The sequence below is a fragment of the Diceros bicornis genome, chromosome 25 (assembly GCF_020826845.1).
Source record: "Diceros bicornis minor isolate mBicDic1 chromosome 25, mDicBic1.mat.cur, whole genome shotgun sequence".
NCBI lineage: Eukaryota > Metazoa > Chordata > Mammalia > Perissodactyla > Rhinocerotidae > Diceros > Diceros bicornis.
The window spans coordinates 9504174-9519893 of NC_080764.1; the positions used below are offsets into that span (position 1 = coordinate 9504174).

General features: G+C 41.3%; 2 protein-coding genes across 2 annotated transcripts in view; both read left to right on the forward strand.

Annotated features, from left to right (window-relative positions):
• Positions 1–2500, forward strand: part of ST13 (ST13 Hsp70 interacting protein) — a 30673-nt gene extending 28173 nt beyond the window's left edge. Inside the window, exon 12 of the mRNA XM_058568300.1 lies at positions 420–2500. Within this exon, the coding sequence (XP_058424283.1) occupies positions 420–548 (129 nt within the window). The 3' untranslated portion in view covers positions 549–2500. The remainder of the gene's footprint in view (positions 1–419) is intronic.
• A 4464-nt stretch (positions 2501–6964) lies between these two features.
• SLC25A17 (solute carrier family 25 member 17) overlaps positions 6965–15720 on the forward strand; it is a 50154-nt gene continuing 41398 nt past the window's right edge. Inside the window, exon 1 of the mRNA XM_058568301.1 lies at positions 6965–7092. Within this exon, the coding sequence (XP_058424284.1) occupies positions 7039–7092 (54 nt within the window). The 5' untranslated portion in view covers positions 6965–7038. The remainder of the gene's footprint in view (positions 7093–15720) is intronic.

The window sequence follows — 15720 nt, forward strand, 5'->3', positions numbered from 1 at the left end:
GCGGCGGCCCGGGGTTCGCTGGTTCGGATCCTGGGTGTGCACCAACGCACCGCTTGTTAAGCCATGCTGTGGTGGCGTCCCATATAAAGTAGAGGAAGATGGTCACGGATGTTAGCTCAGGGCCAATCTTCCTCAAGAAAAAAGGGAAAGATTGGCATCGGATGTTAGCTCAGGGCTAGTCCCCCCACAAAAAAAAAAAAAAAATTGTGTATGCTTTTTTTCATTATCTAGTTAAAGTGATATAATTGAGTTTGACTTTGAAGTACACATTAATAATATTTATACTTCAGGGACTTGTCCAAACCCCAGTTAACTTGGCCATGACAAAATTATAGGTCTAAATAAAGATATGATTTAAGATGATAAACTTGTTGACCCATAGAACATTTTTAAATACTAAAAAACACCTTTCTTTGCAGGATCCAGAAGTCATGGCAGCCTTCCAGGATGTGGCCCAGAACCCGGCAAATATGTCAAAATATCAGAGCAACCCAAAGGTTATGAATCTCATCAGCAAATTATCAGCCAAATTTGGAGGTCAAGCATAATGCCCTTCTGACAAATAAAGCCCTTGCTGAAGGAAAAGCAACTTAGATCACTTAATGGATGTCGCAATAATACAAACCAGTGTACCTCTGACCTTCTTGTGAAGAAAGCTGGGGTGCTTTGAAAATAATCCCTACCCCTCTGCCCCAAATGCAGCTGAAACATTTTAAAGTGGTTTGCCATTAGGGTATTCATTCAGATAATGTTTTCCTACTAGGAATTACAAACTTTAAACACTTTTTAAATCTTAAAAATATTTAAAAACAAATTAAAAGGGTGTGTTAAATCCCTACATTTTTCTTTACTAATCATTTTGTTTTTTTCCTTTGAGTTAATTGGGCAAGAAAAATACTTCAGTGTGGAAGATTTATTGCTCAGTTTGAATGAAATAAAGGTTTATCAGCAGAAGGCAAATATAACATTGAAGTAGATAAAGTTTGAGTTGGATATATATGGTTAGTGAGGCATTTTGATTTGTCCTTTTAAATGCTTTATTTTTTAAAAAATGATTTATTTCGATAAAACTATTGGGACCACCAGTATTGCAGTAGAACCTGGGTAGGGACTGGAAGTACTTGGCAGGATAGCCACAGTCTTACTACATTTTATATAACATGTGCCCTTGTGCAGATGCATTTAAATCTTACACTGTGGTGAAGGGATGATTTTTATAATGCTGCAGTAGAGTTGGGTTACTTAGTTGTGTTCTTGTCTGACATATAAAATAAATGTTTCATATTATTTCCACATGGGGGAAATAAGGGAATACTTTTCTTTTTATATTTCTATGTTTAAAATTATTTTTCCTCGTCAGAAAATGCCCAACTCTTTGTCTGCTTTCTACTTGTTTTCACATTTTTTTCCCCTTACTCTTCTTGGGCTAAAGCTAGTCCTTTTTCACTAGCATTACTGCTATCATTCACAGCATAATTGTGCAAGCATATTTAATGCTGGGTTTAATTTAATATGTAATACATATAGTGACTATGTAGGGTAATACCCGTAACAGCTGTAGTTTCTTACTTGGCCAAGTGATTTTGTATTTAAATGTTAGATTTCCACTTCAATGAAATCTTATATCAAAAGATGTTGGAAGGAGGGATTCCTTTGGGTGTTTGGTCTTCTACTTAGGAAATACTGTTGCAGTTAGAGTTTATCTTGAGGTATTCATCTTTCTATTTTGGAGAGGATGAGGTTTGAATTATACATAGAGGGGAACCTAACTTCTTGATCCAGCATAAATTATAAAATTGATGTGATCCATGGTGGTTCTTCATTGTGGAGTTGTTGGCATTGTGAAAGATTCATTGTTCTCCTATTCAGCTCTTAAATACTGCAACCATAGCTCCACTTCTCCTTTTTCTCTTTCCCTCTCCTCCAAGGATAAAGAAAATGATAAATTTTCTGTTGTACATCTAATTCTTATATTAAATAAGACTAAGTCCAGGCTCTGTACCAAGAATTGCTAGGTTTCTACCTATCTTTCAATTTAAAGTGCTAGCGTTTAGAAGCAGTTTCAAGGGATGAGACCCTCTATGCTTATTTGAAGAATCAGTGGTAGGAGCTGTGAAATATATTCCATGGAATACATTTCTGAAATAGCACATTTCTGAAATCATAAGTTGATTCAGGTTCTAACCCTTTGTTGTACACAAGCAGATAGAAATGCCTCTGTTATATAAGTGAGAAAAAGCTGTATGCTAATTGAGCATGCTTTTTAAGCCCTTTAAAAATACTCAGCATATAAACTTGTGTTTGAGCTTGCCAGTGTTCTTTTTGTTAATGTGTGTTCTCTTTTCTCAAAATTTCCACTGTGTGCTGTGAATAACTCAAGAAGACCAGTCGCTTCTGGATTCCTCATTTGATTTACTCAACTATACGTTACCTAAGTACATTCTAACATTGCAATATTACCATAAGTGGGTAAAAGTAAAATTGGTCTTTTGAAAATGTGTCCTATGCTTTTAGACTCTTAAGTTCCACAAATACGAAATACATTCTTCATTTTCATAGAAACTCAATATCATTTCTAAACTAGAAATGTTCTTTTCATGGGCTAATAATGCTATAAGAAGGGGAAAGTAAAGGAGATTTTTTTTTCCTGCTCAAAAGTATAAAGTTATTGGATATTTCTAGCTACGTTAAAAATAAACTTATGGTCGAACTGGATATTGACTCTCCCCCTCCTTGGCCCCCTTTTTTCCAGCACATGTTCTATTTTATGTTTGTAGTGTTCATCTTAAGTTATTTACTGAGCATAGTAGGCTTAAGATTATAAAGTACTATTAACAAAGACCCCTAAAAATACATTCGACTAAGTAAAACAGCTTTACTTTTCTTTCAGGTAGCAGTCCAGAGGTAAGCAGTTCTGCCATATTCAAAAGGTAGCTTCCGTTTCTGGGTCCAAAAGTGCTTGCTCTGGTGCTCATCTTCTAGCCTGAGGAAAAAGGAGAGGGCGCCAGGGAAGCATATACTGAGATCTTGAGGCTAATACATGGAATTAACATTTTATTACTTCTCCTCATATCCCATTGGTCAGCTTTTTTTTTTTTTTGTCTTGTGACCATATTTAGCTGCAAGGAAAGCTAGAAAATAATAGTCCAAAGCTGTGTGGTCACATGTCCAACAAAAAAATTACTACAACAGAAGAAATGGGAAAAAGACCTGGGATAACAACTAGCAGTCTGTCACACTAGGAAATACTGGCCTAATGGGACAAGGGGGAAACAACTTAAATTTTAGAGATTTGCTAATATCTAAAATCAATGCACCCAAGTAGGCACATGTATCAGGTAAGTAGTACTTACTGTATGTCAACTACTTTGTAATCAGTTTGCAAGTATTGACTCTGATGATGAGCATAGGAGTAAGTACTCTTATCCCCATTTTATATAGATGAGGAAACTGAAGCACTACAAGTAAATAGCCCAGGATAACGCTCCTGATTGTATGTGGAGCTGGGGTTCTCACCAGGCTTATGGCTTCAGAAATCTTCCTCCTTAATTCTATGCTCTGCTCCCCCTCTCTGTACAAGGTTGCTTCTTGCAGAATTGTTCATTACTTCAAGAAATTGAAAACAACCAAACTGTGCATTTGAAGGGGATTGGTTAAATAAGGAATATCACACATCCTTTGGGTGTGCTCATGTGCATATCCAATGGGTTTCTCCTGATGAGAAGGGACCCAGCATAATTAAAGTGCTTGGCCCACTTGTGACAGGCCCAATACGGGGACAAGAAAAGAACTAGTTTTAAAAATTATGGTAGTTTTGGGGCCGGCCTGGTGGCACAAGTGGTTAAGTGTGCGTGCTCCGCTGCAGCAGCCCGGGTTTTTCTGGTTCGGATCCCGGGCGTGCACCGACGCACTGCTTGGCAAGCCATGCTGTGGCGGCATCCCATATAAAGTGGAGGAAGATGAGCGTGAATGTTAGCCCAGGGCCAGTCTTCCTCAGCAAAAAAAGAGGAGGATTGGCAGATGTTAGCACCGGGCTGATCTCACTCACACACAAAAAATATGGTAATTTTATATTTATTTTTGTGTGTGTGAGGAAGATCAGCCTTGAGCTAACATCCATGTCAATCCTCCTCTTGCTGAGGAAGACTGGCCCTGAGCTAACATCCATGCCTGTCTTCCTCCACTTTGTGTGGGATGCCACCAGAGCATGGCCTGACAAGTGGTGTGTTGGTGTGCGCCCGGGATCCAAACCCGGGCCACCAGCAGCGGAGCGCACACTCTTGACCGCTACGCCACCGGGCTGCCCCCATGGTACAGTAATTGTAATAAAGTTCAATCTTTACAACCAATATAGCATACTTAATAGAGCACATACAGTTTGGGGAGGAAAATATCCTAAAGTAAACAGGCAACAAATATAGATGACTAACAATAGCTGTTAAGCTTTAAAAATGGCCAACTTTGAGTATGGCATGTCAAGTTGGCAGAAGTTTTAAGTATCTTAGCAATTATTCAGGGAGATCTTTTGTGTAGTGCTGGTGGGAGTGTAAATGCACAATTTTCTATGAAGTTGTCTAACAAACTAAAAATTCTGACATTCTTCTTAGGTGAAATACTAATTTTAAAATTGTGGATTCTAAGGTGGTGCCAGAATAGCAAGGAGGTGAATAGAAATAGTATAAACACATGTATGGTGCTCTGGAAATCTAGGTATCTAGGTAATTAGGATGTTCTTAAGTAGTTCAGTCATCCAGGTGACTAGGACATTTTCAGGTGGCAGTTTAACTTAAGCATAAGTGTGCCAGTATAGAAGCAGCATACATGAAATGATCAGTTCTGGCTAGGTTCCTTTAACTCATTTTGTATTGATGGCTTGGGTGTAAACAGAATGATGCTGAATCTTATATTGTTTGCATAGTGTGGGGGATTTGGTGCTTTTATATAATTGAGGGAGCCCTCTAAGGAAAGTATGTAATTATGAATACTAAATTAGATGTAAAAGTGTGTAGAACAAAAAGAAGCAAAAAAGTTACGATTGCTAAAAATTGGAAATAGGGGGCTGGCCTGGTGGCGTAGTGGTTGAGTTTGGTGTGCTCTGCTTTGACGGCCGGAGTTGACGGGTTCTGATCCCGGATGCGCACCTACGCTCGTCAAGCCATGCTGTGATGACGACCCACATGCAAAATAGAGGACAACTGGCAAAGATGTTAACTTAGAGCCAATCTTCCTCATGCAAAAAGAGGAAAATTGGCAACAAATGTTGGCTCAGGGCCAATCATCCTCACCCCTTCCCCCCAAAAAAATTGGAGATAAGCATTACAACTATGATTTTTAAAAATTGGAAATAAACATCATAACTACAGAAATAGTTCCATTTACCAAGTGATGTGCCTGTGTAATTGCTACCTTTTTCACTGCATACTCTGATTATATGACAACTTGGTAGTGTTTTCAGTAGAATAGAAAGATAATTCCACCTTGATTAAAATATTTTTTGAGAAGTGGGATGCAAAAGAATTCATAGGGATGGACATGCTATCTGCTCTGGGTTCGTGCCCTACAATGGGAATTCTGATAAATTCTATTGTGTTCAATTACCATCATAAAGGGAAAGTATTCGTCAAGTGTTTGTAAATCTGTGTGCTACATAATCCAGTACATTCTTGACAGGAGAGAGCTTCCACTTTGATTAGGGGTCAATGAGAACTGAGTCCTCGGCTTAAATTTTACAATGGACTAGCTCTGTCTCTCCAGTGCCGGAATCCTATCTTCATTTGAGTTTTGGACTTGCGCCTTTATGTAATGACCCTAGGGAGTGGTTGGAGTATTCCTGGAAGCCATTCTTATAACAGAACGTCTAGCGGTAACTTAACCAAACATATAAATAGATAGCACTAAATCCAGCTGTGTCCCCAACTCACCTTTCAGTTAGCTCGTGGTCACTAGCATCACCCTAAATGAAGGGGAGTTTAAGTGGAAAGAGATCTTAATGGCGATTAAAATATTTTCTGCCAATTTTGTGAAAACATGACCAGGTGAACACTGTGAGGGCCTTCTCCTGGGGAGTAAATGTGATAATGGGCATAAAGCACTGAGTCTGGCGTTAAGTACTCAAGAACTATCAGCGAGGGTATTATAAAAGTAAACTTCTTGGTACTGAAACTGGCAGAGACACGTGACAATGGTGCCCTAGTAAAGAAGTTGGAGTCCTGAAACAACGTCTCACAATATGACCTAGGTTAGAGGTGGATGTGGTTTCTCTAGTTTTGTGTAATTTGGTTCTTCACTTTACAACATGGGGGAAAAACTTCTTCAGTGTTTTATAAAGTACGTGTACATAAGTTAGCTTTTGTAATCCTTACAGCAAGTGGAGGTGTTAGTATTAACACTGTCGTTTCACAAAGGAGGAAACCAAAAGCGGTTAAGTGACTCCCAGTTGCCAACGAGTATGTTCCCACCTGCCTCTGAGCGTTTTGATCTGAAGCTCAAGTTCTGTCTCCCCACCACAGCCCAGGGTTGTTCAAATACTAGCGAGAGAACATACGAGAGAAGTCGCAGAGAAACAGAAAACCTTGAGTCCTGCATCTTGCCTGTCACCAGCTTGTCAGGTGAAGGAGGGAAATAGAGAAAAAGGAGGCCATCTAGGCTTTCCGCATTCCCCAGTGCTTTGGGAGTAGGTGTGAAGCGCGAGTGGCCAGGCCGCGGAACGCGAGAGAACTCCCGTCAGACTCAGGAGGCGGGCGCCGGATTGCAGGCTGTTGGACCGCTCCACGGCCGCGAGGCCCCGCCCGCACTCGCCCCTGGGGCCAACCAGAGCCAAGGGGAGTTCCCAGGCTCTCCTCCCCTCTTCCGGTCCCGGCTGACCCTGGCCCGGAGACCCGGCGACTTGCGACCCGGAAGTGGTTGCTCTGGAGGAGGCGGGCCTCAGAGGTGGAGCTTCTGACGGCCGCCCCGTGGCCTACGGCGCTTTTTTTACTCGCTGGGCTGACTGTGGGTCCTGTGGGAAGAGTGTGGTTGGGTCTGCGGCGCACCGCACCGATGGCTTCCGTGCTGTCCTACGAAAGCCTTGTCCACGCCGTGGCCGGAGCCGTGGTGAGGCGGGATCTATCACGCCCGGGCTACTGCGGGGTGTGGGGCTTCTCCGGGGCCGGTCCCCGGTATGGCTGGGGGATGGGGATGAGAGGGGGATCTTGCGGGTTGGTGTCTCCTGTCATGATTGTGGACGGAGAAGAATGGGGCGTAGGCGAGAAGTTGCTGGAAGAATTTGTGGTGAGGGCCGACGCACCCTCCGCTCCTGGCTGCCGCTCTGGCCTCTTCGAGAACATCTAGGGTGTAGTCTGCGGTGGTCCCACATACCCAACAGGGAGTCGGGAAGAAGAGAGTTACTGTTTTCTTTGCCTTCTGAAACTTAAATGTCGGTCATACCCCTACCCCGCCCCCACCGCCTTCAGAAACTTTGCCTCCCTGGGCCTGAGGAAAACCTAGGGGTGAAGCTCTTTTGCTTAATCACATGCTTAACTACAGCCTACTTTCACACACTTGTGTAAGTGGGAGTACCTAATAGGATATCTCTGGCCAATATTATTTTTTAATCAAGATCTGAGTTGCTGTCTACACAGGTGCAGTTTGCTTGAGTTGTGTGCTTGGTTCTTGGGCTTCTGGATATCTCAGTTCCATTTGACACCCCTCCCTTTTCTTTGAAACTTTCCACTCTTGGCTTGGGTGTCTTCCTCTCCTGGTTCTCCTCTTCTCTCTTGGACTGCCCTTTCTCGTACTCTTCTCTATCAGCATGCACCTTTAGCAGTTGCAATCACTGTGACTTCAGAGGAATACCATGAGTCCGCTCCTTTTAGCCCCCCAAAACTTCACGGAGAGCTCGTGGTCTGTGCAGACTAATCGGGGTTGAACCCTAACTCCATCGTTTGTTAGATAGGTGGCCTGTAAACCTCACTTTCCTAATCTGTCAAGTGGTGCTATCGATACCTACCTCACAGAGTTGTTATGTGAGTTAGGTGACACAAGAGTTCATGGAAATGCCATTCAGGAGTCTTGGTTCCTTCAATTGAACCGGGAGAGCCTTTCAGCTAGTGTAAAGGTGCTGAGAGGGAATCTTGCTTGACGTGCTCTAGGATGGGCATGGAGGCCTGTGTGTCTGGAGTGGAGGGAACAGTGTTGCAGGGGACCAAATTGTGTGAGACGTTAACTCTGAGTGGGAAAGAGAGCTAGCTGGCTGTTGGAGTTTTTGAGCGTGCAGCAACTTGCTGATTTTCATTTTAAACATGATCACCCTGGCTGGTCTGTTGAGAGTAGACTGTAAGGGAGCAAGTGTGGAAGCAGAGAGACTTATAGTCAGGGGGCTATTACATCGTCTCAGGGAAGAGATGATATGGCCTGGACCAGGATGGTAGCAGTGGAGGTGGTGAGAAGTGATCATTAACCTAGTATATTTTTGTAAGCTAGAGCCAGCAGGGTTTGATGGTGGATTGGATATGGAGTGTAACAGAATGAGGGTTGGTTGACTCCCAAGAGTTTTTGGCTTGAGCATCTGGAAGGGTGATGTTCTCAGTTACTGCGTTGGTGAAGGCTGTTAAAGGAACAGGTTTGAGGGGAAAGATTAGGAGTTTGGTTTTGGTTTTGAGCTAGTTAAGTTTGAAATGCCTAAGAGTAGTCATGAGACCAGATGAGCTCACCAAGGAAATAAGTGTAGACTGAGAGAAAAGTGTGAAAGACTGAGCCTTGGAGCACACCAACATTAAGAGGTTGGGGAAATGAGATAGCACCAGCACAGGAGACTAAGGAAGGGCCAGTAGGGTAGGAGGAAAACGAAGAGAATGTGGTGTTCTGAAAGTCACATAGAGGAGGATGTAGACCAACTGGGTCAGATGCTGCTGATGGGTCAAATAAGATGAGAACTGAGAATTAACCATTGGATTTATCACGTTGATAGACCTGTTTTGGTGGAATCGGTGGGGTGAATGGTTGGAGTGTATCTAGGAGAGAATGGGAAGATATGGAATGTTCTCCTTTCTTTCTCTCAATAAACGCCATTCATTCAGCACCTTTATTGCTTTCTATGTGCCATGTGCTGTTCTGGGCGCTAGAAATACAGTGGAGAACAAAGTCTTTTTCTTCATGAAGTTTGCATTCTAGTGGAGAGGTCAGACAATAATTGAGTAAACAAAAAAATAAATAATTTTAGAGAATGTTAAGTACTGTAAAAGAAATAAAGTAAGAGTTGGTAAACTTTTTCTGTAAGGAGGCAGATGGTAAATATTTTAGACTTTGTGTACAGTCTCTGGAGCAGCTACTCAACATTGCCATTGTGTGAAAGCAGTCATTGACAATGAGTAAATCAATGGGCAGAGCTGTGTTCCAAAAAAATCCTACTTACAAAAGCAGGCAGTGGATTGGATTTGGCTCTTGGGCCATAGTTTTCTGAGCCCCGCTGTAAGTGACTGGGGGTAGAGATGATATATCACTACAGTCATGTGCTGCATAGCGACGGTTTTCCTCCAGGACTGACCACATATACAACAGTGGTCCCATAAGATTAATACCATATAACCTAGTTATGTAATAGGCTATACCATCTAAGTTTGTGTTAAGTACACTCTGATGTTTGCACAACGACGAAATTGCCTAATGATACATTTCTCAGAACTCATCCCCATTGTTAAATGACCCATGACTATTTAACCTACAAAGACATTTCTATTTTTTTCTCTTCTTATTGGCTGTTTTTCTCTTGTTAAAGTTCTCCTTGAAGTTATTCACCCTGAATTTGCTATGGTTTTTCTTTTTCCCGTAAGCTATGTTAGATTATCTAATACTGTAGATATACTTTTGTGAAAATAATTTTTTTTCCATCGAGACAGTACTGTTCCTAGCACACATCTGGGTGAGAGGTTGCATTGTGTTTTGTTTTTCTTTTGAACTATCATGCTGAAGAGTGGTTCTCAGAGTCTTTTTGCAAACTTCTGTATTAAAGTTAAACCACACAACATGGGCCCTACTTTGTTCTGGTTGCTACCAAAGGAAAAAAATTTCACACAAAAATGTCACTACAGTTGATGAGAAAAATGGCATTGTTTTTAATGGTATAGTATTGTGGTGATAGCTCATGTTTAATTAGATGTACTGAGCATGATGTTCAACCAAAGCTTTGAGATGGTCAATGAGAGTCAGTTTAACATAGTGGTTAAGAGCACTTGAGTGCCTTAATGTCTTGGCTTGAGCCAGACAGCCTGGGTTGGAATCCTGGCTGTGCCCCTCACTAGCTATGTGACTTATACTGGTATAAACTGCAAGGCTGCTTGGAGTAGTTGCTTCTGCTCCTCAAAGGATTGTTGGATCATTGTTTAAGATGTTGATTTACAACCTTTTTGAGTTAACATGTTTCATATTTGCTTATTCACTTCTTTGCAAATTCTTCACTTTCTCACATCAAGTGTGGTATTATGCATATACACACACACATTTTAAAAATTAAAATTAATCATTTTGAGTGTTTTGTGGCACACCTTGGGATAATTGCAGATAATCTCAAGTATTTGAAAACCAGAATTGTACTGTTTCAGGAGAATGCTATATTTCCAATTGATGACTATTATATGATACAATTAATGGCCTCATGTGTAAATAATTCTCAAAATTTTGGGTCTAATTAGATTTATATTTCTGGTTCTCATTAGATTAGCTTGAAAGATAGACTTTATTTGTAGAAATGTACATTTGTAATTAAGAGACTAGGCAAATTCTAGACTTTAATAGTCTAGAATTTGAAAAGTGAAATTAGTTGGAATTGCCTAGAGGGGTTTAGACACTGGAACAGACTTTGGAATTGTAATGCTAATAATTAATCAATAACTTTCAGCGGACTTCTTTTTTCTCTATTGTTTATTTTAAAATTTTTTGTTTTTCAATTTTGTAATGTTTTACACTGCACTGAATAAATGCTGACTATTAAAAAATTCATCATACACAAATATTAAAGAGCCCTCCTCATTCCTCCTTCCACTCCACCTATTATTGATCTGTGACTCAGAGCCCAGGCGCACCTATCCTTAGAACTTTGTGAGAAGCTTATTCAGAGTACTTTCCTCCAGTTGGTATCAGAAGAGAAAATTGGGCCCAACTGTCTGCCTCTGTAGCTCATACACTTAACATTACACTGGACTTTTTACCATATAGACTTAGTACCTTCCTTTTAGAAGTAGAAACCAAGTAGAGGAACTTGTCGACTTGCTGTACAAGGCCTTCTGGATACAAGGGTCAGTGAAAGAGTCCCTGTCCTCAGGAAGCTCTTCTTAAGTGTATAGTAGAGGTGTGGTCAAGGCCTGGTGGTACCAAGGAATAAGTGGTGGGCTGCACCTGTGAAGGTGATGGGAAGCCCCCAAGGTTTTGAAGAAGAGTAGGAGTTTGCTAGGCAAAATGAAATAGGAGGGTGATAGGAGACTTTTAGACAGAACAAAAAGCATGTTCAAAGGCCCTAATGTGTAAATCAGCATTTGGGGAACTTCAGGTTAGTTCCGACAAAGCTGGTGTAAAAGATGGACAGTGAGGGGCCAGCCTGGTGGCATAGTGGTTAAGTTCACGTGCTCTGTTTCGGGGGCCCAGGGTTTGCAGGTTTGGATCCCGGGTGCGGACCTACACACCACTCATCAGGCCATGCTGTGGCAGCATCCCACATACAAAATAGAGGAAGATGCACACAGATGTTAGCTCAGGGCCAATCTTCCTCACCAAAAAAAAAAAAAAAAAAGATGAGTAGAATTTGAAGTTGGAGAGTCTCATACAATATGCAAAGAAGTTTGAGTTAAAGTTTATCAGAAACAGGGCTGGCCCCGTGGCTTAGCGGTTAAGTGCGCGCGCTCTGCTTCTGGCGGCCCGGGTTTGGATCCTGGGCGCGCACCGATGCACCACTTCTCTGGCCATGCTGAGGCCGTGTCCCACATACAGCAACTAGAAGGATGTGCAGCTATGACATACAACTATCTACTGGGGCTTTGGGGGAAAAATAAACTTTTTTTTTTGTTTTAATTTATTTATCAGAAAGAGTGTTTGCCAAAATGTGGTTGTATTTTCCTCATTCTCTGTTTTCTCTGTGTTTATATACAAATAAGCATTTATAAATAGGTTTTTTTGTTTATATAACTGGTATCATAGAGTTTCATATCCTGGGTTTTTTGTGTTTTTTGGCGTATTCGTTTGTTTCAGAATATAAAGCATTTCCCCGTGTGTTATCAGTTAGGCTTCTCTGGTTGCAAGCAGACTTTGGGTGATTTGACAAAAAGGAATTTTACTGGCAGGCTCTTTGGGAGCTCCCAGGATCAGTGGGGAGGCTGAAAACTTGGAGTAAGAAGGAACCAAGCGGCTCCAGAAAGATTTCTGAAGCAGTCACCGGAGAGTGTCTGTTTGGCACCACCTCTGGAATCAGTGGATTCTGTCCTTAGAGCATTCTGCTCAGGATTCAAAGTCTTGGGAGAGTTCCTACTAGCCGTGCTCAAGGTTATGTGCCCACCTCTTGACTGTAACAGGTGGGGAAAGGAAATATCTGGCAGAAGGAGCCTTCAGGGCCTCTTCAGCTGTTGTAGTGAAGGGTAGGTACATGGATTTACCACCCTACCAAGATTGTACACAGTGAGAAGAGGTAAAGAAAATCAGTCTGCCTTTAGAAAAAGGGAATGATGCTGTGTGGCTCAAAACATCAGATATACGCTATATCATGTCATTAAAAAGACTTCAAAAACCATTGTATTTTTTGTATAAAGTACTCTATCATAAGAGTATTCCATAATTTATTTATGGACATTTACATTGTTTCTAACTTTTCACTATGGGAAACATTTAGGGAGATGTAAATGTTAATGTGGCCTCCCACAACCCCGTTATGAAGAAACTATGGGATTGCTTGGTTAAGTGACTTCCTTAATGTCACTCATTAGGGATTAAAAAATGAGTGATAGGTTAGAAATGAAAACTTGTATTTTCAGATTCAGTTTAGTTAACTCTGATTCTCATTTGTAAAATGTCGATAACCTCACAGGGTTTTGTGAATATTAATAAAATAACATAAGTAAAGCAGTTTTTATACTGTCTGAGACATAATAGGGGCCCAGTAAATGGAAGCTATTAATCATTTTGTCCATGACTATGTTTTCCAATTTTTTGTGCATCCTGACTTAAGTTAGTTAATTTAATGTTAGATTTAATAATAATAGTACTTAGAATTCCCTAACTTCTCAACCCTTTCTCACATCTGTTAACAACTTTGATAGGTAGGCGATATAACAAGTGGATGAAAGTATGGACTCTGAAACCAGACTGCCTGAGTTCAAATCCCAGCTCTGCCACTTATCATCTGGGTGACTTTGGGCATGTCTCTCAACCTGTCTTTGCCTCAGTTTCTTCATCTATAAAATGAGGAAAATAGTAGTACTCATTACCCACCAAAATATATCTTGATTTCTTTTTTTTTTTTTTTTTTTGTGAGAAGATCAGCCCTGTGCTAACATCCGCCAATCCTCCTCTTTTTTTGCTGAGGAAGATGGCCCTGGGCTAACATCTGTGCCCATCTTCCTCCACTTTATATGGGACGCCGCCACAGCATGGCTTGCCAAGCAGTGCGTCGGTGCGCGCCCGGGATCCGAACCAGCGAACCCCGGGCCGCCGCAGCGGAGCGCGCGCACTTAACCGCTTGCGCCACCGGGCCGGCCCCTATCTTGATTTCTTAATAATTTTTTTTTTTTTGTGGTGAGGAAGATTAGCCCTGAGGTAACATCCGTGCCCATCTTCCTCTACTTTATATGTGGGACGCCTGCCACAGCATGGCTTGATAAGTGGTGCAAAGGTCTGTGCCCAGGATCTGAACCTGTAAACCCCGGGCCACCTAAGCGGAGCCCACGAACTTAACCTCTACGCCACTGGGCTGGCCCCTAAACTTTTCTTTTTAAGGCTTAATTTTTTTAGAGCAGTTTTAGGTTCACAGCAAAATTAATCAGAAAGTACAGAGATTTCCCATATACCCCGTGCCCCCACACATGCATAGCCTCCCCCGTTATCAGCATCCCCCACCAGAGTGGTACATTTATTACCACTGATGAACCTACATTGACACATAATCACCCAAAGTCCATAGTTTATATTAGGATTCACTCTTGGTGATGTACATTCTATGGGTTTGGACAAATGTATAATGACATGTATCCACCAGTATTGTATAGAGTATTTTCACTGCTCTAAAAATCCTCTGTGCCCTGCCTGTTCATCCTTCACCCTTCCTTAATGAATTTTTTAGCCATCAGGGTCGTTTTAGTTCAGTTCTCTTAATCTTAAAAGGTTTATGCAGAGTTTATTGAAATTATTTTTCTAACTTGATTTTGCTTCTTTATGCCTGAGTCAGAAAAAGATTAAAGGAAATTGTATTGTCATATATTCAATAGTCTATAACTTAATTTTTTGAGGAGGAGGAGGAGGAGGATTGTCCCTGAGCTAACATCTGTTGCCAATCTTCCTCTTTTTCTTTTTTATCCCCAAAGCCCCAGTACATAGTTGTATATCCTAGTTGTAAATCCTTCTAGTTCTTCTATGTGGGACCTGCCTCAGCATGGCTTGATGAGCAGTGAGCAGGTCAGAGCCCAGGATCTGAACCAGCGAACCCTGCGCTGCCGAAGCGGAATGTGAGAACTTAACTGCTACGCCACCGGGCCGGCCCCTGTGTCTTAATTTTTTTAAGAAACAAATATGGTATAATAGCTGAAAAAAGGTTTTGGAGTAAAACTTAACTATCCGTGTCATCTTGGGTCATTTATATTTTCTTTATGAACCTGTATTTTCTGAGCTATAAAACGAGGACAATAACACTCCACCTATTGAGTTCTCCTGAGAAGTAAAGGTGGTAACACTTATGGAGCACCTAGCACAATGCCTGGAATAAGTAATACCTGGAATGCCTGGTAGTAAGGCCATAATTATTCGTTTCTTTTTCATATATATTCTTGCAAATGCAGTTTTTGTATCCAGTGTTAGAAATTCAATGGAATTGAAATTTTCTCTCTCCTTATATGGGCAACCCTACCCATTCACCTGTAGCAGATGATCTCACCTTTTACTCTTTAGATGAAGTAGAGACTACTTGGCATGTGCTTTCTCACTTCTCCATTTTTTTCTAATTACAGAATCAACTGCAATTGTACCCATATTTCCTACATTCTGCTGGTCTCAGGAGAAACTGAGTTGTATCCAGTCTCTGCTACCTTTGATCTTGATCCTCTCCCCTCACCTCACTCCCAGTTATCTTTTGGAACTTTGCTCCATTAATTTTCACCTCTTTCCTATAACTTTAATCTTCCTCCCTTCAGCCCTCAAACATGTTCAGCCCTGTTCTGTCATAAAACCATACCGGTCTGGTCTGGAGACTCTGCCTTCTTAGCTGCTGCTGCTTCTCCTTCCCTTTATGCTAAGTTTATTTAAAGAATGTTCTATACTTGCTACCTCTCCTCATCCTACTCTGACCACTGGAACTGCTCCTCCAGAGGCCATCATTGACTTCCTAATGGCTTAGTCTACTGGCTCTTTTACCATTCTTATTTGATTCAACTTCTTTGTAGTATTTTACACCATTGACCCTCCTACCTTCTTGAAACTCCTTCTGAAAGAGCAGTTATTCTTTATTTTTTACCAAATAATAGTTTACTCTTTCAGAAGGAACTTAAGTAAGCC